This window comes from Notolepis coatsorum (assembly GCF_963971535.1).
Source record: "Notolepis coatsorum genome assembly, chromosome: 3".
Taxonomy (NCBI): domain Eukaryota; kingdom Metazoa; phylum Chordata; class Actinopteri; order Aulopiformes; family Paralepididae; genus Notolepis; species Notolepis coatsorum.
In genome coordinates, this window is record NC_140167.1 from 94,795,697 (window position 1) to 94,821,639 (window position 25,943).

The 25,943-nt window shown below is 48.0% G+C and overlaps 1 protein-coding gene across 1 annotated transcript in view; it reads right to left on the reverse strand.

Annotated features, from left to right (window-relative positions):
- Positions 1-759: 759 nt before the first annotated feature.
- Positions 760-25,943, reverse strand: part of zfyve9b (zinc finger, FYVE domain containing 9b) — a gene marked incomplete at both ends in the record, with an annotated part of 44,480 nt that continues 19,296 nt past the window's right edge. The window contains 13 exon segments of the mRNA XM_084311306.1: positions 760-921; positions 1,986-2,162; positions 3,713-3,818; positions 6,306-6,468; positions 6,967-7,047; positions 7,313-7,463; positions 8,035-8,139; positions 8,250-8,332; positions 9,827-9,844; positions 9,847-10,050; positions 13,967-14,122; positions 16,395-16,517; positions 18,822-18,945. Of these exon segments, the coding sequence (XP_084167432.1) occupies positions 760-921; positions 1,986-2,162; positions 3,713-3,818; positions 6,306-6,468; positions 6,967-7,047; positions 7,313-7,463; positions 8,035-8,139; positions 8,250-8,332; positions 9,827-9,844; positions 9,847-10,050; positions 13,967-14,122; positions 16,395-16,517; positions 18,822-18,945 (1,653 nt within the window).

Sequence of the window (25,943 nt, forward strand, 5' to 3'; positions counted from 1 at the left end):
TGACTGTTATTGCTTTTTAAGAGTGCTCCCAACACGACCACTTACACAAATCAATACCTTATACTGTAAATAAATTAAGCAAGCGCTGCAATAATATCAAAACGACTGACTCGGTTATGTTCATACTGTATACTGTTTAATTCAAGGTTGACAATAATACATTTCATGAGCAATCAATAATCAATAATTAAAATACATCCAATGTGAAAACATTCTTAGGCATTCATCCAGTGTGCATCAAATAGCTCTACGGATCTACAGATTTTTACTTTTTCAAGTCATTCTCTTTTCTCATTGCTTTAAGGTTGCAGGGCTGAATCCAGCTTCCATTTTAAAGGCATTCTCAAAATATGGGTTATTTTGTATTGAAAAAATACTGGGCTATGAATGAGATCAAGCTTATGAAATGAGATCTAGCTATGAAATGCCACTATAGTGCAATAACACAGCGCCCTGATCTGATGAGCCCAACATGGGTTTTGATAAGTGCACAGATTGTCTACTGCCGATTAGGGGTCTAGAGCGCGGCGACATGATGGGCACGTCTCGATGAGTCAGACCACCGCTTCCGTCTCCGAGAGGAGGAACAAGATGGATACAGGCCCAGTAGAGATGTAGAGACGGCCTTTGGCAGAGCTGCTTGGTCGACAGCAGCACTGGTGGTCAGTGCTGGAGAAGGAATGATCGGGGGGGGGGGGGGGGGGGGGGGGGGCGTTGAGAAGATGAAGGAATGGAGAAGATGAGTGAGTGTCTGTTCTTCTAAGTGATGTTCTCCAGGATGTGGAAGATCAGCTCCATCACTATGGGTTCCTCGTTCCTCTTGCGCCCCCTGCTGTGGATGACGGGGATCAGCACGCTGTCCAGGGCATTGAGGTACTGGGCTGGGAGAGGCTGGCCGTTGCTGCCGGCAATGAATCCCACCTGGGATGAGAAACACACCGATAGTTTGAAGGTTATCATACCCACTTGGGCTCGCAATGGAATCTGTATAACTGTGCAGTATAACAGTTCAATGTCATTGATAGGTTGCACATTTTAACATATCGTTAGCCTCATAGCATAATTGCCTAAGTCATATTTTAAGGTTTTCAGAAAAACTAAAAAATATTTTTCAGCAAACATTTAATACCTTTTTATTTATACTGTAATAGCACGTTCGACTAGATGTGTGAATGCGTTTGCAAGAAAAGAAGACGCAGCAACACAAGGATTGCATAACAAGTCGTGGTAGACACTGACCTTCTTGAGAGTAACTGGTTACTGGGCAGCAACGAGTGGTGGGACCGGGTGGAGTCAGGTCCTCCCAGTCAGACTCAAACTCTAACTTATATACCCAACAATTCTACCATCTGCCAAGTAAGGCTGTCCCCAAAGCCTGTTTTTGGGATTCAAACTTCGTCAGGGTTTTTCGAACGGACGTTCGAACCTTCGTTTTTAATAAAACGAATTATTAATTTTTTTTTTATTTCTTCAAACTAAATCCTCAATTTGAATAAAGTGATTAATCTGATTAAATTCGTTTTTTTTTTTTTTTTTTTATTAAATCAACTTTCCAGACCCAGCCCAGGGAGAAGCCCCAGCCCAACTAAATCAATTAAATAACTCATCAGTTTCTTTTAATACTATAATATTAGTGTAGCCTAATCTCAACTGCAACTGTGAAGAAAACCCCCAGCATTGGTTTAAACAGAATGAATAGGAAAAAAATAAAATGTTGATTTAGAATTCGAATGCCAACGTAACGAATGAAGGTTCGAACGTTCGAACGTGTGGGCTCAGCCCTGCTGCCAAGTGATGACTTTTAGGCAGACAGTGATTTTGGAACGTAAACAAATGCTCTAATTAGATCGGCCGAGGGCAATAATGCACGACGCAGCAGCGGCAGTGTTAGGAGAGTACAGTTAGGTGATCTCAATTTTATGCCAAAATATGACTTAGGCAATTATGCTAAGACATTTAGAAGACGTTGCTTCCCCCCCCCCGACCTCTTGAGAGTCGAAGGTGACGCGCAGACCCAGCTTGGCCATGCCGTCCTCCTTCAGCAGCTTCAGGTGCGGACACAGCGCCACGCAGAACGCCCGGGCGATCCGCTCCGTCAGCCGACTGTGTTCAGCGGAGTCCATCAGGCCCCTGGGAGGGTCTCCGCTCTGCAGGTAGAACACCTGGACCACACGGGGGCAACGGGGCATTTATATATAATAGTTCTGTTTGTCCAAAGCGTTTAAAAGAAATGTTTGTGTTGTTCCTCACATTCACCCGTTCACTCGCACACCGACGGTGGAGGCGGCCAAGGACACTTAACCCTTTCACTGCCACACGACAGAAGGTTAACCCTTTACTATCACACAACCGACGGCGATTCTCCATCATTAGCATCATTAGCTCCACGGATGCGGAGCTAATGATGCTAATGATGGAGCATCGCCGTCGGTTGTGTGATAGTAAAGGGCTAACCTTCTGTATTGTCACAGTGAAATGGTTAACCGGCTGTCGTGTGGCAGTGAAAGTGTTAAGACTGGATGAATGAATGAATGAAAATGAATGAATGAAAATGAATGAATGAATGAATGAATGAATGAATGAATGAATGAATGAATGAAAACTTTATTTAACAGATTGCAGAATGGGTACAATACAGTACGGCTCAATACATACAATTGTTAAGGGGATGCAGACCTGAGAAAGACTTTTGTCTTGTTTACATCAGGGTCCCCCATTTTCAATTCATAGTGACATTTATGACATACACGACATACATGACATCATGACATTTATGGCATAGGGACATACATGACATACAGGTATATAGTACTGTTACATTTGTGACATATATGATATGCAAATATACAGTACTGTTACCCATAGATCCTGACAGAGAGTATATACATATGATGGGGAGGAGACTGTACATTAGGAGGGGGTGGGTGGGTGGGAGAGAAATATACAAACGGTGGGGAGAGAATATATACATACGGTGGGGAGGAGACTGTACATTTGGAGGGGGTGGGTGGGTGGGAGAGAAATATACATACGGTGGGAGAGAATATACGGTGGGGAGGAGACTGTCTATTAGGTGGGGGTGGGTGGGTTTGGACATTTACGGTGGCCAGTTTCGAATTGCAGCCTCCCGTAGGTGCTCTTTTAGAGCGGTTTTGAAAGTGGGTAGTGATTCACATTCCTTTACAGCATTGGGTAGGGCGTTCCACATTGATGTGGCATAATTGCGAAACGTGTTTAGTCCCTTGTTTGAGCCGAATCTGGGTTTAACATGATTTGTGGAGCTCCCTCTGGTGTTGTGGTCGTGGTATTCACTGACCTTTGGGAAGTATTTTTAACATGTACATGGGTACCTTAGTCATATTGTGTATCTTGTAGACCAGGCCCATTGCAAGTTGCTGTACTCTGTCGTCTACTCTAAGCCATCCTAGGTAGTCAAAGTGGGCAGGGGTGAGGTGGGTTCTAGGGGTAAGGTCAAGCAGTAGTCTGACCAGTTTGTTTTGTGATGTTTGTAATCTTGTTTTTAGCGCCTTTGAGGTTCAGACACGCTGCCCGGGAGGAGCGGGAATCAAACCGGGAACCTTCCGATTACCAGACGACCGCTCTACCTCCTGTCCGCCACTGTCGCCCCCACAACACACACAGAGAGTACACTATAGACACCGACTCAGATGCACCTCCAGTGTCCAGATGTTCGAGGGATCTTCAGGCCTACCTCTGTCCAGCGGACGATCTTCCCGTTCTCCTTATACTCCGACTTCTGGAACATCTTGGTGCTGCTGATGGACTCCATGGATTTCCCGTCGATAGGGCTGATAACTCTGTGAGACACGACAGATAGGGTTGATAACTCTGTGAGACACGACAGATAGGGCTGATAACTCTGTGAGACACGACAGATAGGGCTGATAACTCTGTGAGACACGACAGATAGGGCTGATAACTCTGTGAGACACGACAGATAGGGCTGATAACTCTGTGACACACGACAGATAGGGCTGATAACTCTGTGAGACACGACAGATAGGGCTGATAACTCTGTGACACACGACAGATAGGGCTGATAACTCTGTGAGACACGACAGATAGGGCTGATAACTGTGAGACACGACAGATAGGGCTGATAACTCTGTGAGACACGACAGATAGGGCTGATAACTCTGTGAGACACGACAGATAGGGCTGATAACTCTGTGACACACGACAGATAGGGCTGATAACTCTGTGAGACACGACAGATAGGGCTGATAACTCTGTGAGACACGACAGATAGGGCTGATAACTCTGTGAGACACGACAGATAGGGCTGATAACTGTGAGACACGACAGATAGGGCTGATAACTCTGTGAGACACGACAGATAGGGCTGATAACTCTGTGAGACACGACAGATAGGGCTGATAACTCTGTGACACACGACAGATAGGGCGGCGACCATCGGTTGTGTGATAGCAAAGGGTTAACCTTCTGTCGTGTGGCAGTGAAAGGGTTAAGCGCAAGTGCAGCTACAGTGTCGAGGACAGCAATAGCCTAAAGGTTTAGAGAGGTGGGCTTGTGACCAGAAGGCCACTAGTTCAAATTCCCAAACCCGCACATGGTAATCCAAGAGGGGGGAAGACGATGACTTAACACTCTATTCCCTCAACAACTGATCACCGAAGTGCCCTTGAGCAAGGCGCTTAACCTCCAACCCCTCCGGTGGAGCTGCTCAGTGGCTAACAATAGTAGGCTACAGGTGTGTTTGCTGATGTTTGCCTTGAATAGAAGATGGTGACTCCACTAGACAGCCCCCTGTATGGTTGTGTGTAGCAGGGTGTCGCTGAACGAGCATGAAACTGTCCTGACCCACGGTGCGTCTACATGTCAGGGCCGGACCTAGCACATTTGGTGCCCTATGCAAACTTCACCCCCCCCCCCCCCCAAATAGATGTCATGTAATTATTATTATTATTATTATTATATTTGTTTTGCCTTTCTATCTTTTTCTCCCATCCAAATTTAGTTGTTATGCCAATTCCCTTCCTGGTCATTGCACGCATTGCCCTACTGTCGGTCTGGGGAGGGTGTAGAACTATCACATGCCTCCTCCGATACACGTGGAGTCACCAGCCGCTTCTTTTCACCCGACAGCGAGGAGTTTCACTGGGTTTCACAAAGTAATGCGTGTGGAGGTCCATGCTATTTCCCCCAGATCCCCTCCCTGCTGAACAGACCGGCCAGTAGGAGTCACTGTTTGCAACGACCAGGACTCACACCCCGCCGGCTTCCCACCCGCGAACACTGACCAGGCGGGAGGCACCGCTGACAGCTGGGTTCGAGGCGAGTGCTTAGACCTCTGCGCTACCCAGCCACCCCAGATTACTTTTATGTCAACATATTGGTTGCTGATATAGAAGGGGGTGCAAACATTTATTTATTTATTTAATTTATATGAATAATATATACATTTTTATATATTTAATATATCTGGGTGGCGCTCTAGGCTAACCGCCTATGTCGCCTATAGGAAGCTCCGCCCCTGTGTACAGTAGGCTTATGTGTTGCGCCGACATGACCTGCGCATGCATCCTACAAAACACTCATGTATGAGTGAAGTGACCACAAGTTGCCACATATAGGCCAGAGAGCGGGCAGACTCTGTGACATCACGTACAGGCCAGAGCGGGCAGACTCTGTGACATCACGTACAGGCCAGAGCGGGCAGACTCTGTGACATCACGTACAGGCCAGAGCGGGCAGACTCTGTGACATCACGTACAGGCCAGAGCGGCCAGACTCTGTGACGTCACGTACAGGCCAGAGCGGCCAGACTCTGTGACGTCACGTACAGGCCAGAGCGGCCAGACTCTGTGACATCACGTACAGGCCAGAGCGGCCAGACTCTGTGACATCACGTACAGGCCAGACTCTGTGACGTCACGTACAGGCCAGACTCTGTGACGTCACGTACAGGCCAGACTCTGTGACGTCACGTACAGGCCAGACTCTGTGACGTCACGTACAGGCCAGACTCTGTGACATCACGTACAGGCCAGACTCTGTGACATCACGTACAGGCCAGACTCTGTGACATCACGTACAGGCCAGACTCTGTGACATCACGTACAGGCCAGACTCTGTGACGTCACGTACAGGCCAGACTCTGTGACGTCACGTACAGGCCAGACTCTGTGACATCACGTACAGGCCAGACTCTGTGACATCACGTACAGGCCAGACTCTGTGACATCACGTACAGGCCAGACTCTGTGAGATCCTCCCCAGAGGGTGAACGAAGGTGAAACGACAGACGACGAGGTTCTTCTCACCCCTTGTTCACGGTGCACTTCTCCTCCAGCCACTGCACCTGGACCTGCTCCTGGCTGTCCGATTGGTCGAGGCGTCCACATGTGACGGTGTAGTCTTTCATCTCCCGCAGCGAGCGGCGGAGTTCTGCCATGGTTTCCACGGTGATCTGCACCATCAGCCCATCTGAGGAGAGGGACAGCGATACAGGAGAAACACACCCACACACACACACACACACACACACACACACACCAACAAGGACACACACACACACACCAACAAGGACACACACACACACACACACACACACACACACACACACACACACACACCAACAAGGACACACACACACACACACACACACACACACACACACCAACAAGGACACACACACACACACACACACACACACACACACACACACACACACACACACACACACACACACACACACACACACACTCTCACCTGCATAAACACATAACACACACCTACACCAACAAGTGCACTTTTTAAGTGTACACAGACACACACACATACAAAGATTGACACACATTCTGAATAAAGCAGTCTTAGCGATTGTTACTTGCTCTATGTAAAAGTAATCGTGTAAATAACTTAATTCCTGCGTGTGAGCAGGTAACATGTCAAGGTCACGCTCTCCGGGGTTGGATGTTCTACCTTCCACAATGCTGGACTTGGCCAGGCATCCTGCAGACGCCTTCAGGGCACTACTGAACACAAAGAAGCAGGAGCCAGTGACTGAAACAAAGAGCAAAGCATCGCCAGAGATTAATAATAACACCTCGAAAAGAACATAATATCAATGACTGTCCATGATGAGGACACAAAGTGCCATCTAGTGGTAGAAAAGAGACAGTGCTACACTTCAGTCTACTATCAGAATGTTGTGCTTTTCAACTCAATTGGTTGATTGTATTCAAAGATACAGACGACAAGTGACAAATTAGACAACTAGCATAACTACTAACTAACTATATACAGACTCTAGCCAGCGCCTGCCTACCTTTGCGCGGCTGATTGTGGATGCTGATGGCCTGGGTCTGGTACTGGCCGTCCTCCCCCTGGACACAGATGAGATGGGAGTCTGCAGCCTCGTTGAAACACGCGCCCATGGCCAGGACGTGTTCATTGGACTTATTTAAAGCCTTCATCAGCTAAAGAGAGAGAGAGAGAGAGACAGAGAGAGAGAGACAGCGGGTGATGATTGATGAAAATAACAGTTGTCAGCTACAGATGACGGAGTTACAGTACAGCAGCAGTTGTTAGGAGGTACTTTAAGATGAGATAAGATATTCCTTTATTGATCCCCTTGGGGAAATTCAGGCATCATATCAGAATGGGGGAGGGGAGGCACAGGTAGTAAAAAAGCAGTGTAAACAAATATAACAAATCAATATAATTAACTCTGGACATGTGCATATTATGGGCAACAAGGTGCGAGATGAGGGTATGCATGCCCTCTCAGTTATATTTGCCCTACAATCAATTGTTACAATATATAATCTAATAATCCAATAATCTAAATCTAATATAATATATAATCTAAAAAAAAATAACGAAATGCTAAAATGCTACATATATGCAATATATAATCTAATAATCCAATAATCTAAATCTAATATATAATCTAAAAATGCTAAATGCTAAAATGCTAAATGCTAAATATATGATCTGATGAAGTATACAGTATTCACAGGTAGTATATTGTCCTTTTGGGTTCCTGACCTCCTTGTAGCCGCTCGTGGGGACCCTGATGCAGGTCCTCTGGGCCTCTAGGTCCACGGTGAGCCCCGGCACCACCGGCAGACTGTAACGGTAGTTCCTAAAGTCCTGGAGGTCAAGATGGAGGAATATTATACGTTGTCGTTAAGAGAAAAACAGAAGCTCGGCGAGTGGATTGGAACACAATGATGGCGTGAATAGAAGCACCCAACACTCACCACCAGCAGTCTCATGATGGTGTGACCGGTCTCCCCGAACAGGGCCTTCCTGAAGCGCACGCTGTACAGCGGACACGGGTAAACTGGGCACAGAAGGGAGTATAGGATAACTGGAGGATGATATGTTTGACTTTTCTTTTTTTGTAACAATGGCTAGTCTATGTGTGCACATGTTAACAAACACACACACACACACACACTCTAACACGTGTCGCGGGAAACAGGGAGGTTGAGCGGTCGTCTGGTAATCAGAAGGTTTCGATTCCCGCTCCTCCCGGGCAGTGTGTGACGAAGTGTCCTTGAGCAAGACACTTAACCCTTTAACTGCTCCCTATGAGCAGGTTGCCACCTTGCGTGGTTGCCTTCGCCGTCGGTGTGTGAATGTGTGAGTGAACGAGTGAATGTGAGGCATAAGTTGTAAAGCGCTTTGGATAAAAAAAAGCTGCTATATATATATCAAATATATACATCAAAGTGGGTATAAAACAGGAGGGAAGACTGTCAAGTTTTAAACTGTGGATACCAAACAGAGAAGGTAAAGACGACTTTGAACTGTTGAACAGTAATCCAGAACTGTTTTATTGCACTGTAAAATATATATATATATTTTTTTTTATCTATTCTATTCTACAATTGTATTGCACTGCACCATTGCACTATTTTACTCTGTCTATTTTATCTTACTCTTTTTATTGTTGTCTATTTAAAACTGAATCAAACCATAAACAAGGTGGCCTGTTGGGATGTTAGATCCTAATGTGAAAAACTGTGATTTTTATACGTCTGCACTTTATGTGCTCATTTTATGCCTTTCTTTTTTCTGTTGTGAAGCACTTTGAGCTGCAGTCTCTGTATGAAAGGTGCTATACAAATAAAGTTTATTATTATTATTATTATTATTATTATTATTATTATTAGGGATGTCCGATATTATCGGCCTACCGATATTATCGGCCGATATCGGCATTAAAATGTGATATCAGAAAATATCGGTATCGGTTTTCAAAATAAAAAAAAATTTAAAAAATATATATATATTTTTTTACATTTCTATAACCTTTATTTACCCAGGCAAGCAAGTAAGAACAAATTCAGATTTTATTTATTGTCAAAAGTATGCATAATGTTGTGTTAATTCCACAACAAGAGATATGTAATGTTAATTACCTGAAATTATTCCGTTTTTTTTGGGGGGGGGGGGGGGGATGAATGAATGAATGAAATGAATGAATGAATGAATGAATGAATGAAAACTTTATTTAACAGATTGCAGAATGGGTACAATACAGTACGGCTCAATACATACAATTGTTAAGGGGATGCAGACCTGAGAAAGACGTTTGTCTTGTTTCCATCAGGGTCCCCCATTTTCAATTCATAAGGGGGGGGGGAACCTTGCATATATAGGTATCGGTTGATATCGGTTGATATCGGTATCGGAAATTAAGAGTTGGACAATATCGGTATATCGGTATCGGTAAAAAAGCCAATATCGAGCATCCCTAATTATTATTATATACAGTAAATGCACCATTTACCATTGTACACATACACACACCCACACAGGCCTGACTCACATCGGAACTCCGCCCCAGTCGGAGCATGAGGCGGAGGGGGAAGGCTTTGGCCCAGGCCACCTCTGCTCTGTGCACCAGCAGGCTGAAGAGGTAGGGCTGGCTGGGCAGAGGCAGACCCTGCAGGGACTGGAGGGTGGAGCGCACGTAGAGGAAGCCGGCATGGTCCTCGCTGCCCAGGAAGCTGCCACTGAAGAGGGAGAGCGACAGGTGGCTCACCACCTTCCCTGGAGAGGGGAGACGGGGAGAGGGGAGACGGGGAGAGGGGAGAGGGGGAGAGGGGAGAGGGGAGAGGGGAGACGGGGAGAGGAGAGAGGGGAGACGGGAGAGGGGAGAGGGGGAGAGGGGAGAGGGGAGAGGGGAGAGGGGAGACAGGGAGAGGGGGAGACGGGGAGAGGGGAGAGGGGAGACGGGGAGAGGGGAGAGGGGAGACGGGGAGAGGGGGAGACGGGGAGAGGGGAGACGGGGAGAGGGGAGAGGGGAGAGGGGAGAGGGGGAGAGGGGAGACGGGGAGAGGGGAGAGGGGAGAGGGGAGACGGGGAGAGGGGAGAGGGGAGAGGGGAGAGGGGAGAGGGGAGAGGGGGAGAGGGGAGAGGGGGAGACGGGGAGAGGGGAGAGGGGGAGAGGGGAAGACGGGGAGAGGGGAGACGGGAGACGGGGAGAGGAGAGAGGGGGAGAGGGGAGAGGGGGAGAGGGGAGAGGGGGAGAGGGGGAGAGGGGAGGAGGGGAGACGGGAGAGGGGAGAGGGGAGAGGGGGAGAGGGGAGAGGGGGAGACGGGGAGAGGGGGAGAGGGGAGAGGGGGAGAGGGGGAGAGGGGGAGACGGGGAGAGGAGAGACAGAGAGAGGAGAGAGGGGAGAGGGGAGAGGGGAGAGGAGAGACAGAGAGAGGGGGAGAGGGGAGACGGGGAGAGGGGAGAGGGGAGACGGGGAGAGGGGAGACGGGGAGAGGGGAGAGGGGAGAGGGGGAGAGGGGAAGACGGGGAGAGGGGAGAGGGGGAGAGGGGAGACGGGAGACGGGGAGAGGAGAGAGGGGGAGAGGGGAGAGGAGAGAGGGGGAGAGGGGAGACGGGGAGAGGGGAGAGGGGAGACGGGGAGAGGGGAGACGGGGAGAGGGGGAGAGGGGAGAGGGGAGACGGGAGAGGGGAGAGGGGAGAGGGGGAGACGGGGAGAGGGGGAGAGGGGAGAGGGGAGAGGGGAGACGGGGAGAGGAGAGACAGAGAGAGGAGAGAGGGGGAGAGGGGAGAGGGGAGAGGAGAGACAGAGAGAGGGGGAGAGGGGAGACGGGGAGAGGGGAGAGGAGAGAGGGGAGAGGGGGAGAGGGGAGAGGAGAGAGGGGGAGAGGGGAGAGGGGAGACGGGGAGAGGAGAGAGGGGGAGAGGGGAGAGGGGAGAGGAGAGAGGGGGAGAGGGGAGAGGGGGAGAGGGGAGACGGGGAGAGGAGAGAGGGGGAGAGGGGAGAGGGGAGACAGGGAGAGGGGGAGGGGAGAGGAGAGAGGGGGAGAGGGGAGAGGGGAGACAGGGAGAGGGGGAGGGGAGAGGGGAGACAGGGAGAGGAGAGAAGGGGAGACGGGGAGAGGGGAGAGGGGAGAGGGGGAGACGGGGAGAGGGGAGAGGGGAGAGGAGAGACAGGGAGACGGGGAGACAGGGAGAGGGGAGAGGGGAGAGGGGAGAGGGGAGAGGAGAGAGGGGAGAGGGGAGAGGGGGAGAGGAGAGAGGGGAGACGGGAGGGAGAGGGGAGAGGGAGAGGGGAGACAGGGAGACGGGGAGACAGGGAGAGGGGAGAGGGGAGAGGGGAGAGGAGAGAGGGGAGAGGGGAGAGGGGGAGAGGAGAGAGGGGAGAGGGGAGAGGGGGAGAGGGGAGAGGGGAGAGGGGGAGACGGGAGAGGGGGAGAGGGGAGAGGGGAGAGGGGAGACGGGGAGAGGGGAGAGGGGGAGAGGGGAGAGGGGAGAGGGGGAGACGGGGAGACAGAGAGAGGAGAGAGGGGGAGAGGGGAGAGGGGAGAGGGGGAGACGGGGAGAGGGGGAGAGGGGAGAGGGGGAGAGGGGAGACGGGGAGAGGGGAGAGGGGGAGAGGGGAGAGGGGGAGACGGGGAGACAGAGAGAGGAGAGAGGGGGAGAGGGGAGAGGGGGAGACGGGGAGACGGGGAGAGGGGGAGAGGGGGAGAGGAGAGAGGGGGAGAGGGGAGAGGGGGAGAGGGGAGAGGGGAGACGGGGAGAGGGGAGACGGGGAGAGGGGAGGGGAGAGGGGGAGAGGGGAGAGGGGAGAGGGGAGAGGGGGAGAGGGGAGACGGGGAGAGGGGAGAGGGGGAGACGGGGAGAGGAGAGAGGGGAGAGGGGGGACGGGGAGAGGGGAGAGGAGAGACAGAGAGAGGAGAGAGGGGGAGAGGGGAGACGGGAGAGGGGAGAGGAGAGAGGGGAGAGGGGGAGAGGGGAGAGGGAGAGGGAGAGGAGAGAGGGGGAGAGGGGGAGAGGGGAGAGGGGGAGAGGGGGAGAGGGGAGACGGGGAGAGGGGGAGAGGAGAGAGGGGAGAGGGGAGACAGGGAGACGGGGAGACAGGGAGAGGGGAGAGGGGAGAGGAGAGAGGGGAGAGGGGAGAGGGGAGAGGAGAGAGGGGAGAGGGGAGACAGGGAGAGGGGAGAGGGGAGAGGGGAGACGGGGAGAGGGGAGAGGGGAGAGGAGAGAGGGGAGAGGGGAGAGGGGAGAGGGGGAGAGGGGAGAGGGGGAGAGGGGAGAGGGGAGAGGGGAGAGGGGGAGACAGGGAGACGGGGAGACAGAGAGAGGAGAGAGGGGGAGAGGGGAGACAGGGAGAGGGGAGACAGGGAGAGGGGAGAGGGGGAGAGGGGAGACAGGAGAGGGGGAGAGGGGAGAGGGGAGAGGGGAGACAGGGAGAGGGGGAGGGGAGAGGGGAGACAGGGAGAGGGGGAGGGGAGACAGGGAGAGGAGAGACAGGGAGAGGGGAGACGGGGAGAGGGGGAGGGGAGAGGGGGAGAGGGGAGACGGGGAGAGGGGGAGACGGGGAGAGGGGAGAGGGGGAGAGGGGAGACAGGGAGAGGGGAGAGGGGAGAGGGGAGACAGGGAGACGGGAGACGGGGAGACAGGGAGACGGGGAGACAGGGAGAGGGGAGAGGGGAGACACATTGGGGAGACAAAAGAGGGGAGGTCCGCGATTAGACAAAGGGAACGACGTCGAAAGAGATGGGAGGAAGAGAGAGAGAGAGAGAAATAGAGGGAGAGAGATATAGAGGGAGAGAGAGAGGGAGGGGGAGAGAGAGAGGGAGAGAGAGATAGAGAGAGATATAGAGGGAGAGAGATAGATATAGAGGGAGAGAGATATAGAGGGAGGGATATAGAGGCAGAGAGAGATAGATATAGAGGGAGAGAGATATAGAGGGAGAGAGAGAGGGAGGGAGAGAGATATATAGAGGGAGAGAGATATATATAGAGGGAGAGAGAGATATATAGAGGGAGAGAGATATAGAGGGAGGGATATAGAGGCAGAGAGATAGATATAGAGGGAGAGAGATATAGAGGGAGAGAGAGGGGGAGGGAGAGAGATATATAGAGGGAGAGAGAGATATATAGAGGGAGAGAGAGATATATAGAGGGAGAGAGAGAGATATATAGAGGGAGAGAGAGAGATATAGAGGGAGAGATATAGAGAGAGAGATATAGAGGGAGAGAGAGAGAGAGAGAGAGAGAGAGAGAGAGAGAGAGGGAGAGAGATAGATATAGAGGGAGAGAGATATAGAGAGAGGGATATAGAGGGAGAGAGAGATAGATATAGAGGGAGAGAGATAGAGATATATAGAGGGAGAGAGAGGGAGGGAGAGATATATAGAGGGAGAGAGAGATATATAGAGGGAGAGAGAGAGATATATAGAGAGGGGGAGAGATATAGAGGGAGAGAGAGATATAGAGGGAGAGAGATAGAGAGAGAGAGATATAGAGGGAGAGATATAGAGGGAGAGAGAGAGAGAGAGATATAGAGGGAGAGAGAGATATATAGAGGGAGAGAGAGAGATATATATATATATATAGAGAGAGAGAGAGAGAGAGAGAGAGAGAGAGAGAGAGAGAGAGAGAGACAGAGAGAGAGAGAGAGAGAGAGAGAGAGAGAGAGAGAGAGAGAGAGGGGGGGTTTACCTGTGAGGGCCTCCCTGTACAGCTGGATGAAGTGGCTGAATATGTCTTTGGGGAAACTCTTCTCCTCTGGGAGACACTGCAGCAGCACCACCACCTCCACCTGGCCCACCGCGTGCATGCCCTTCGAGGTCACGCACCAGCACTTCCTGTTTACATCTGCACGGGCACAGTACTGTTACAGTCAATGTATATAATAATAATAATAATCATATGAATGAATGAATGATGAATGAATGAATGATCTTTATTGTCATTGTACGGGTACAGATACGGATAGAAAGAAATTATGCAAACCCTAGGTGCTAATAAGACACAATAATAAAAGATCATGTAAAAACAAGCAATGAGACATAAATATAAAATATATACATAAAACATAGATAGAGGAGTAAACTAAGCATATGCCCATACAGTATGTAAACCTATACACTAGGGATGGAAACATGTTGCACGATTATTGATTTATTGCACAATTCCACTCATATTGTACAGTAGCTTCTCATATTGTACAGTAGCTTCTCATATTGTACAGTAGCTTCTCATATTGTACAGTAGCTTCTCATATTGTACGGTAGCTAGCTTCTCATATTGTACAGTAGCTAGCTTCTCATATTGTACGGTAGCTAGCTTCTCATATTGTACAGTAGCTTCTCATATTGTACAGTAGCTTCTCATATTGTACAGTAGCTTCTCATATTGTACAGTAGCTTCTCATATTGTACGGTAGCTAGCTTCTCATATTGTACAGTAGCTTCTCATATTGTACAGTAGCTTCTCATATTGTACGGTAGCTAGCTTCTCATATTGTACAGTAGCTAGCTTCTCATATTGTACGGTAGCTAGCTTCTCATATTGTACAGTAGCTTCTCATATTGTACAGTAGCTTCTCATATTGTACAGTAGCTTCTCATATTGTACAGTAGCTTCTCATATTGTACGGTAGCTAGCTTCTCATATTGTACAGTAGCTAGCTTCTCATATTGTACGGTAGCTAGCTTCTCATATTGTACAGTAGCTTCTCATATTGTACAGTAGCTTCTCATATTGTACAGTAGCTAGCTTCTCATATTGTACAGTAGCTTCTCATATTGTACAGTAGCTTCTCATATTGTACAGTAGCTTCTCATATTGTACGGTAGCTTCTCATATTGTACAGTAGCTTCTCATATTGTACGGTAGCTAGCTTCTCATATTGTACAGTAGCTTCTCATATTGTACAGTAGCTTCTCATATTGTACAGTAGCTTCTCATATTGTACAGTAGCTTCTCATATTGTACAGTAGCTAGCTTCTCATATTGTACAGTAGCTTCTCATATTGTACAGTAGCTTCTCATATTGTACAGTAGCTTCTTATATTGTACAGTAGCTTCTCATATTGTACAGTAGCTTCTCATATTGTACAGTAGCTTCTCATATTGTACAGTAGCTAGCTTCTCATATTGTACAGTAGCTTCTCATATTGTACAGTAGCTTCTCATATTGTACAGTAGCTTCTCATATTGTACAGTAGCTTCTCATATTGTACAGTAGCTAGCTTCTCATATTTTTTGTTTTTTTTTATTATTATTTTTTAAACAAACACATAAACAAACATGACAACACACGATAAGATATACAAGCATTAGTTGACAGTGCACATCCAATGAAATCACATTTTAGTTAATTGTCATATATAGGATATACCCTTAATACCTGTTATCTAAAAACCTACACACAGCTCGTACCCCCCCCTCCCGGACCCCCCATTGGATAATCCATCCATTTTCCCTCGCTCCTAACCATAGCTTCTCATATTGTACAGTAGCTAGCTTCTCATATTGTACAGTAGCTAGCTTAGCTTCTCATATTGTACAGTAGCTAGCTTCTCATATTGTACGGTAGCTAGCTTCTCATATTGTACAGTAGCTTCTCATATTGTACAGTAGCTTCTCATATTGTACAGTAGCTAGCTTCTCATATTGTACAGTAGCTAGCTTCTCATATTGTACAGTAGCTAGCTTCTCATATTGTACAGTAGCTAGCTTCTCATATTGTACAATAGCTAGCTTAGCTTCTCATATTGTACAGTAGCTAGCTTCTCATATTGTACGGTAGCTAGCTTCTCATATTGTACGGTAGCTAGCTTCTCATATTGTACGGTAGCTTCTCATATTGTACGGTAGCTTAGCTTCTCATATTGCACGGTAGCTTCTCATATTAAATACAGAGGTATTTAAATCTTGGGGTACTAAGCTGCGTTTAGTTCACTTATAATAACAACAACAATAATAATAAACGTTCTTCACATAGCACTTTTAAAAACAGCTGTCACGTTGCACACAACATTTAGCACGGTGTCCAACAGGCTATGTAATGACCCCTCAGAGTGTTTTATTTGTCTTCTCCACAATGAACAGCTGCTGAGTGCAGAAAGATGAATGAACGTACAGTTGACCAGCTTGACCATGGCCAGCAGGTTGGCATTGAGGACGAACACCAGTGGCCTGGGCCGTCCGCCCTCCAGCTCCTGGATGAGCAGCGTCTCAGAGGGTCTCTCCTCCACGGTGTAGTCTGGGGAGAGCAAACCGGTGTACAGCTATTAGACTGGAGGGTCCTCTTTAACCCTCTGTATTGTCGCAGTGAAAGGGTTAGTTTGTTTGTTTGTTTGTTTGTTTGTTTGTTTATTTACACATATAAAAACATATATATAATACAATACAATCCACAAAGGGATGTGTAGGAGAGTTGCCTAAAAACCCTCTAGGGGCTTGCATGTGGCATTCACCAGGAAGCTAAATTACACTGATATTATATCAACATAAACTATAACCCCCCCCCCCAAACAAACACACACAAGGAACATTCATTCACAACACACACAAGCAGGTCTACATATAGACATGTCGGGGGTAGAGAAAACAACTAATGACAGGAAGAATATATAATAAAATGAAAATACAATAACAAAATACAACAAGCCATCAGACCACAGTTTGTAAAGGGAGCCCATATGGTAAATACTGGTGATCTAGGAGATGAGACTTCAGTGCTCTTTTGAACTTCAGAAAAGAAAATTCCCGGGTGGCCGGGTAGCGCAGCGGACTAAGCGGCTGTCTACCACCGCAGAGACACTGGTATCGAATCCGGCTGTCAGCGGTGCCTCCGGCTTGGGCCGGTCGTCATACTGACACAATTGGCAGTGTCAGCGGGTGGGAAGCCGGTGGGTGGTATCCTGGTCGTTGTAAACAGCGACTCCTACAGGTCGGTCAGGGCGCCTGCAGTTCCAGGGAAGGAACTGGTGAAGGTAGTGTGACCCTCCCACGCGTTACACTTCACCAATGAGAGTCTGCGCTGTCAGGTGAAAATAGGCTGCTGGCTGTCTCCTATGTATCGGAGGAAGCATCTGATAGACTTCAGGGCTCCCTAGACCGACCAGTGGGGGGGGGGGGCACATGCGCGCAACGACCAGGAAGGGGAGGGAGGAATTGGCATAACGACAAAAAATTGGGATGGGAGAAAAATACAGAAAAATAGGAGGAGAAAAAGTGGATAAAAAAAAGAAAAGAAAATTCCAAAATATGTGGAGGCAAAGAGTTCCACAACTTTGACCCTCGGTAGAGCAAACAAAACTGAGATTGGGAAGTGCGGGAAAGGGGTGGTCTAAGCAAACAGGAACTACGTGTGGGGTAATTATGACTTTGGTGATTGTGGGCAAACATGTCATGAAAAAAGGGGGGAAGGGCTCTGTTTAAAGAACTATACACAAATAAACCAGTCTGAAGATGATTCACTTGATAAACACTGAGGATACCTAACTTATGCAAATGAAAGGATGCTCGATATTGGCTTTTTTACCGATACCGATATTCCGATATTGTCCAACTCTTAATTTCCGATACCGATATCAACCGATACCGATATATGCAGGGTTTCCCCGTCCAAAAAACTGAATAATTTCAGGTAACTAATAATTTCACTGGATATATATATAACAAATATTGTTATTGTTTTTTTTTGTTTTTAAACCGATACCGATATTTTCCAATATCACATTTTACTGCCGATATCGGCCGATAATATCGGTCGGCCGATAATATCGGACATCCCTACTGAGAAGAATGACTTCGTTGTACACAGCTGATTATCTTTAGAGCTCGTTTCTGCAGACGGTATATGGGCTCTTGCACTGTCTGCCTCTTTGCACAGTATGTGAGTGAGGTCCTCTTGTCTTTGTACCCATGTGTGTCAGTATGTTGCCCAAATGTACTGCATCTGCACCAATATCACCACACCAATAATTCCTGTACATTATCAATTGTATTTGGTCAATACAATTATTGTGATTTTAATTAATTACGCATTCACTACAGGTTATCCTCTCCAGCTGAAAACTGAAAGCTTGAAGTTCATGAAGGATTCATGCAAGACGGTTGACTCAAAGTTGTGTACGAATAAAATAAAGTGTGGCCAAGGTGAGCTAGTGTTGGTTGTGTCCAGATATTATGGTCTGGATGGAGTCGGCTGTACCAAGGTGAGCTAGTGTTGGTTGTGTCCAGATATTATGGTCTGGATGGAGTCGGCTGTACCAAGGTGAGCTAGTGTTGGTTGTGTCCAGATATTATGGTCTGGATGGAGTCGGCTGTACCAAGGTGAGCTAGTGTTGGTTGTGTCCAGATATTATGGTCTGGATGGAGTCGGCTGTACCAAGGTGAGCTAGTGTTGGTTGTGTCCAGATGTGGTCTGGATGGAGTCGGCTGTACCAAGGTGAGCTAGTGTTGGTTGTGTCCAGATGTGGTCTGGATGGAGTGGGCTGTACCAAGGTGAGCTAGTGTTGGTTATGTCCAGATATTATGGTCTGGATGGAGTGGGCTGTACCTCCTTTGACCCCGGTGGACGTGAGGATGGGCGGCAGGCCCTCCGTGGGGATGAGGTTGGCAGAGCTGCTGAGGTGGCTGCTCACTGGAACTGAGGTGCCCCAGCCGTAGGGACCACAGGCCTCCTGTAGGAGGGGGCAGGCAGGGGGCAGGTGGGGGCAGGGGTCAGGCGGGGAGCAGGGGTCAGGCAGGGGTCAGGGGTCAGGCAGGGGGCAGGGGTCAGGCGGGGAGCAGGGGTCAGGCAGGGGTCAGACAGGGAGCAAGGGTCAGACAGGGAGCAGGGGTCAGACAGGGAGCAGGGGTCAGACAGGGAGCAGGGGTCAGACAGGGTAGAGAGTTGGCACAGACTCAGATGAGCATGGTAGTCTGCATGGTCAGGAATATCACAACAACAAATCTGAAGACAAAACTAATCTTCTGGGGTAATTTCCTCTGAAATGATATAATCATTAACGCATTCAGTGCCAACCACGAGATTAGTCGGGTTAACTCGCCATGCGTTGAGTGCCAAGACCCGAGAAAACCCGAGAAAACTCGGGTTTTAATCGTTATTTCTTTTATTAGCAATAAACAATGGACCATGGATAGCCATGAACAATGAACATTGAGTGCTCAGAACATTGAACTGTCCACACACAAGCACACATGAACACACACACGACACGCACACTGTGCACGCTCACACACGAGCAGCCACTTAACACTTTAACATGAGCGGGCACACACTCATGTCGCACACACGCACACTTATGGCCAAAGGAAAGGACACTTTAAATTAGAATAACAGGAACAGTGTATTGCACTACCAAAGCTAACTAGCATGTCCCACATGCTCTGTAAATAACTATGTACAGATACCGAGATGTCACTCCATGTTACCTGCTACCTGTTACTGCACAATGTTGTTTTCTTCTTTTGATTCTATTATATGTACCACTGTATTGCACATCGTTGCGGGCAAGACCACCCGCATTTCATTGTATACCTGTATGCCGTGACAATTAAAACTCTTGACTTGACTTGATCCATTAATTTTTCATCCATCCAGCCTGACGTTATCATTGGGAATGGGTCTGAGCTCGAAAAGGGCAAATACCGCCGCCTATCGTCTCCCGGATGGTATTGCACATCATTGGATTGGATTGGGTGGGACTGTGCATCAGAAGAAAATTCCGGTCCCGGGGTTTTCCCTTCTCTGGCAAGCAGTATCGTGTTATCACATTCACTGGCGAGGCTCGGAGCAGCGTCGATTATGTGTTTTGGTGCTATAACGTTGGATCAATAAACGTGATCAATATTTGGAAAGGTGATCAGGAATTGGATTAATCTTTTTGCAGAACATCTGATGTGAGGTAAGGACTCTATTTTACCAGTCTTGGGTTAATCAGATGTTTTTTTCTCCGCCATCGCAGCGTGTGTGTGTGTGTGTGTCAAGTCAAGTCAAGTCAAGTCAGTTTTATTTGTATAGCACATTTCCAAGCAGCGGCAGCTGACACCAAAGTGCTTCACAAGCAAGTTGATAAAAACAAAATAGTGTGAGGCAAGGTATAAGATTAAAAGAAAGAAAAAAAAACATAGCAAAGCAACAAACAAAACAATATGGTGCAAGATATAGGATTAAAAACATAATAAAGCAATGAAAGTAATAAAAACTGGTAGGACACAGTAAAACAAAGAGGATAGAAGGGCCAGGGGTCTAGTGGTGGTTAAGTAGGGGGGAAGGCCAAGGAGAACAGGTAGGTTTTCAAGAGTGATTTAAAAGCCTGTACGGTCTGGGCGGCCCGTACGCTGAGGGGGAGGCTGTTCCACAGTCTAGGCGCTGCGGTGGAAAAAGCTCTGTCTCCCCTAGTCTTGAGTCTGGTTCTGGGTACCATCAATAGCATCTGGTCAGCTGATCTGAGGGATCGGTGGGGGGTGTGGCGGTGCAGGAGCTCGGACAGATAGGAGGGAGCCGTGCCATTTAATGATTTAAAAACATTTCGTTAGATCCTGAAGCTAACAGGCAGCCAGTGGAGCGAGGCCAAAACTGGGCTGATGTGTTCGTGTTTTCTTGTTTTGGTGAGGAGGCGTGCGGCTGCGTTCTGCACCAGTTGTAGGCGGAGGAGGAGGGACTTGTCGATGCCCGTGTACAGAGCACTGCAGTAGTCGAGGCGGGTGGTGACAAAGGCATGTATCACCGTCTCTAGGTTACTTTGGGAGAGGTATGCCTTTGTCTTCGCCAGGAGTCTAAGGTGGTAAAAGCTGTTTTTAACTACGGCGCTGACCTGTCTATCGAATTTAAAATTGCTGTCGAAGATGACCCCGAGGTTCCTGACAGAGGTGGAGAGGTTTGGGCCCAGGGGACCAAGTGCGTCAATGAGGGGGGGCGGGGGGGCACTATTAAAAACAATGACCTCGGTTTTCCCTTCGTTCAATGTCAGGGAGTTTTCGGACATCCAGCACTTGATTTCTGCCAGGCAGTCAAGCAGTGGTTCTATTGACGTCTTCCCTTGGGTGGGCTTTAAGGGGAGGTAAACCTGCACGTCATCGGCGAAGCAGTGGAATGAGATATTGTGTTTTGCCAAGATCTGGCCTAGGGGGAGTATGTATAGGAGGAAGAGAGTGGGACCCAATATCGAGCCTTGGGGCACCCCGCAGGTGAGGGGGGCCACAGAGGAAGTGAGATCACTGAGTTGGACAGAGAAGGTCCTATTACTCAGGTAGGACCTGAACCAGTCTAAGACGGGCCCCTAAGGCCTACGTAATGCTCGAGGCGAGCTATAAGGATGTGGTGGTCTACCGTGTCAAAGGCGGCTGAGAGGTCAAGGAGTAATAGTAGGGATGAGTTTCCTGCATCAGCAGCTGTAATCAGGTCATTTAAGACACGGAGGAGAGCCGTTTCAGTGCTGTGTCGTGGTTTAAAGCCAGATTGGAATTTGTCATGGATGTTGTTGTGTTCAAGGAATGATTGTAGCTGTATGTAGACTATGCGCTCCAGGATTTTTGATAAAAATGGTAGTTGTGAGATGGGTCTAAAATTGGCGAAGACAGAGGGATCGAGGTTGGGCTTCTTTATCCGGGGCTGGACCACAGCGTGCTTGAAGGCAGCCGGGACGCATCCAGTGCTGAGGCAAGCGTTTAGTTGGTAATAATGTGAGGAGGACAGGGTCAGGTACTTCCTTTAGAATGCGTGAGGGGAGTGCGTCTGAGGGGCAATTTGTTGGTCGCAGGTGTTTAATGGCATCGGAAAGGGAGGAGAGGGAGACCGGGGCAAACTGGTCAAAAACAGCAGGCAGTGGGTGGGGGGGAGGAGGGGGGGTAGGGGGGACAAGGGGGGCAAGGGGGAGAGAGATCTAAGGGCAGAGACTTTGCTGATGAAGAAGTGTTGGAAGCCTTCGCATAGAGCTAATGAAGGTACGACAGAGGGAGTGGCACAGGGGTTGGTGAGGGAGTTTAGGACTTTGAACAGGGCCTGGGGTTTGTTTGAATTTGCTATGACTAAGTTGGAAATGTAAGCTGTTTTTGCAGTTTTGACAGCCGTTTGGTAGATGGACAGAGCGCTGTGTAGGATTTGGAGGGATACATGCAACCTGTCCTTCCTCCACTTCCTCTCGGCACGTCTACATGCACATCTGAGAGTACGCGTGGATTCATTTAGCCAGGGTGTGGGGAGGGGTTTTATGCGTTTAGTTTTAAAAGGTGCTACAGTATTTAAAATATCGGTGCATGACTCATTGAACATGGAGAGATAGTCATCGATATTTGGGACACTGTTTGCATTTAGGACACAAATTGGGGAGCTGGAGAAGGCTTCAGAAAAGTGGGCAGCAGTGTCAGAGGTAAACGTGCGGGATTGTTTTGTAGGTACATGAGGGGAAATAGCAGAGCAGGGGATTTTAATGGAGAAAACAATAGGTGAGTGGTCAGAAAAAGCAGCAGCACATATGTCAATTATATTGTGTGTGTGTGTGTGTGTGTGTGTGTGTGTGTGTGTGTGTGTGTGTGTGTGTGTGTGTGTGTGTGTGTGTGTGTGTGTGTGTGTGTGTGTGTGTGTGTGCGTGCGTAACGTTAATGTTTTTTTTCTCTGAAATGTAATTGAGTAAAAGTACAAGTATTCTCGAGCCGTAACGGCACATGGGGCAGGAGCCTATCTCCTGTTTCCGTAGCGTGAGGCAGCAATGTAAATGTATAGTGATTGCTACCTTGTAAATTAATTGAGCTGTAATTAACACACGGATTCAGATGACATCACCGGTGGCCATATTCAAACTAATTTACTTTCAATAGCTGTCAAACGAACTGAATGTGTGAATTATTATTATTATTATTATTATTATTATTATTATTATTATTATTATTATTATTATTATTATTATTATTATTATTATTATTATTATTATTATTATTATTATTATTATTATTATTATTATTATTATTTATTTTATTTTATTTTATTTTAATAAAAAAAATGGGGATGTATGTGAGATTATATGCTAAATGAATCAGCATTGTGTTTTGTGGGGTGAAGTGCCTCTTTAACAACAATGTTCTCTGTAATCTAATGTATTTGCCATGTTAGCACAATCCCACATTGGCTGCCGTGTCCTGTGGTCGCGAAGCCCTCCGGAGCTGCGGTGAGCCGAGTGGGCTTCTGATTGGCCCTCCCAGGGCTCTCCTCATCAGCGGTGAGAAACTGGGCCCTCTGACTGGTGTAGTCGGGGCAGACTCTGACTGCTTATTGGACAGGATCTCATCGGCAAACCACACCCTCCTCTTTCCTCTAGGAGGTGTCCCTAAGTGTTGGGGGGGGGGGGGGGTCAGAATCAGTAACGCAGCATCATGATGTCACAGGAGAAGTTTTCTGTGAAATGTAGGAAACGACTCAGAATACTCACAATACTCACTTTTCGCGAGGGCCGAGTGACAGGAGACACAGACCCGCCCCTCCTTGCCGTCCAGATGGGTAAGTCTCAACTTCAGATTAGAGCAAACTGCACAGAAAACCTGTTCAGAACACACACACACACACACACACACAGACACACACACAGACACACACACACAACAGTTTTACACATTCATTCACTATTTTCCAATATAACAGTTTAAGTTTAGTTTTTAACCCTTTCGCTACCACACTACAAAGGGTTAACAACACTTTCACACTACAGACAGTTAACCGTTTGTAGTGTGGTAGTGAAAGGGTTAACCGGCTGTAGTGTGGTAGTGAAAGGTTACACTTCTGTAGTGTGGTAGTGAAAGGGTTAACCGTCTGTAGTGTGGTATTGAAAGGGTTAACCGCATGTAGTGTGGTAGTGAAAGGGTTAACCGTATGTAGTGTGGTAGTGAAAGGGTTAACCTTCTGTAGTGTGGTAGCGTCCCCCAGGGCTCGGTCCTAGGACCCCTTCTCTTCTCCCTCTACACTAAATCACTGGGTAACATTATCACGTCTCATGCCTTCTCGTATCATTGTTATGCCGATGATACTCAACTCTTCCTCTCCTTCCCTCCCTCCCTCAGATATCCACGTCTCTGAGCGGATCTCGGCCTGTCTGTCCGACATCTCCGCCTGGATGATGACCAACCACCTCAAACTGAACCTAAGCAAAAAAGAATTGCTCCACCTACCGGCCAAATCCTCCCCCTTGACCGACCTTTCCATCACAGTCGAGAATGCAGCTGTGACCGCGTCCCCGACCGCCAAGAACCTTGGTGTTGTCCTCGACGACCAGTTGAACTTCTCTGCTCACATCGCAGCGACAACCAGAACCTGCAGATTCCTCCTGAGCAACGTCAGAAGGATCTGCCCCTTCCTGACAAAAGAAGCCACCCAACTCCTCGTCCAATCAACAGTCATCTCCCGCCTCGACTACTGCAACGCACTGCTTGCTGGCCTCACGGCCACTGCCACCAAGCCTCTTCAACTCATTCAGAAGGCAGCGGCCCGCCTGATCTCAAACCTACCGAAGTCGGCCCATGTCACCCCACTTCTTAGGGACCTGCACTGGCTCCCCATTGCTGCACGAATCCGCTTCAAGGCCCTCGACCTGGCATACCGTGCGGTAGGGCTGACCCCTATTAGTCGATTAGTCGACTAATCGGTCGAAAGGAGCCGTAGTCGACTGCCAACCTCTTAGTCGAATACAAAAGAATATATATATATATATTTTTATAAAAGAAATTATATATTTTTTTATCATTATTTCCAAAAGAAAAGAGGCCTAGAAGCGTGGCTAACGCTAATGGCACGCATACCAGAGGCTAACTGCCTACGAAAACAGGCACAGAGGCACTGAAAGAGGATTTCACCCATCTAATGAACACACAGACTAGACAAATATCAAGATGTATCCATCAGTGGACCAATTGCATGCTTTTGCATAGGACAAGAAGCCTTCAGTCGACTCCTTCAGACATTAAGCACCCCCACAGCCCAAATGGAATGAAAAAAATATATATATAATTTTTTTTTTAAATATATTATACTTTTTATTTAAACATTTTATTTTATTAGTAGTCGACCAATAGTCGACTAACGGCAAATTTTGGCCTATCATAGTCGACCATCCAAATCCTTAGTCGGGGACAGCCCTACCGTGCGGCAAAGGGAACCGCTCCCGCCTACCTCTGGTCAATGGTCTCTAACTACACACCCTCAAGACCCCTACGCTCTGCATCTTCTGGCCTCAGACCTACTCCTATCCAAGCTCCCGGAGGGTCATCAAAGAGAAGCCGCCTATTCTCAGTCCTTGCCCCACACTGGTGGAATGAACCACCCACCCCAGTTAGGACAGCCGAAACCCGTCCAATCTTTCGCCGTTGACTAAAGATGCACTTATTCAACCATTATCTGAAATTTAAAATAAAAATATTTTTTTTTAATAAGAAATCTAACCCTAACTAACCTTACTGTCATGCACTTGTCATAATAAACTAACCTACACTGTAGCACTCAACACCTTGATGAACATTGTTACTCAGCTGATAGAGTTGTGCCCTTCCTGATGACTTGTCGTACAGAACTTGTAAGTCGCTTTGGATAAAAGCGTCAGCTAAATGACTAAATGTAAATGTAATGTAAATGTAGTGAAAGGTTAACCTTCTGTAGTAGTGAAAGGTTAACGTTAGGTTATGACTATAACCA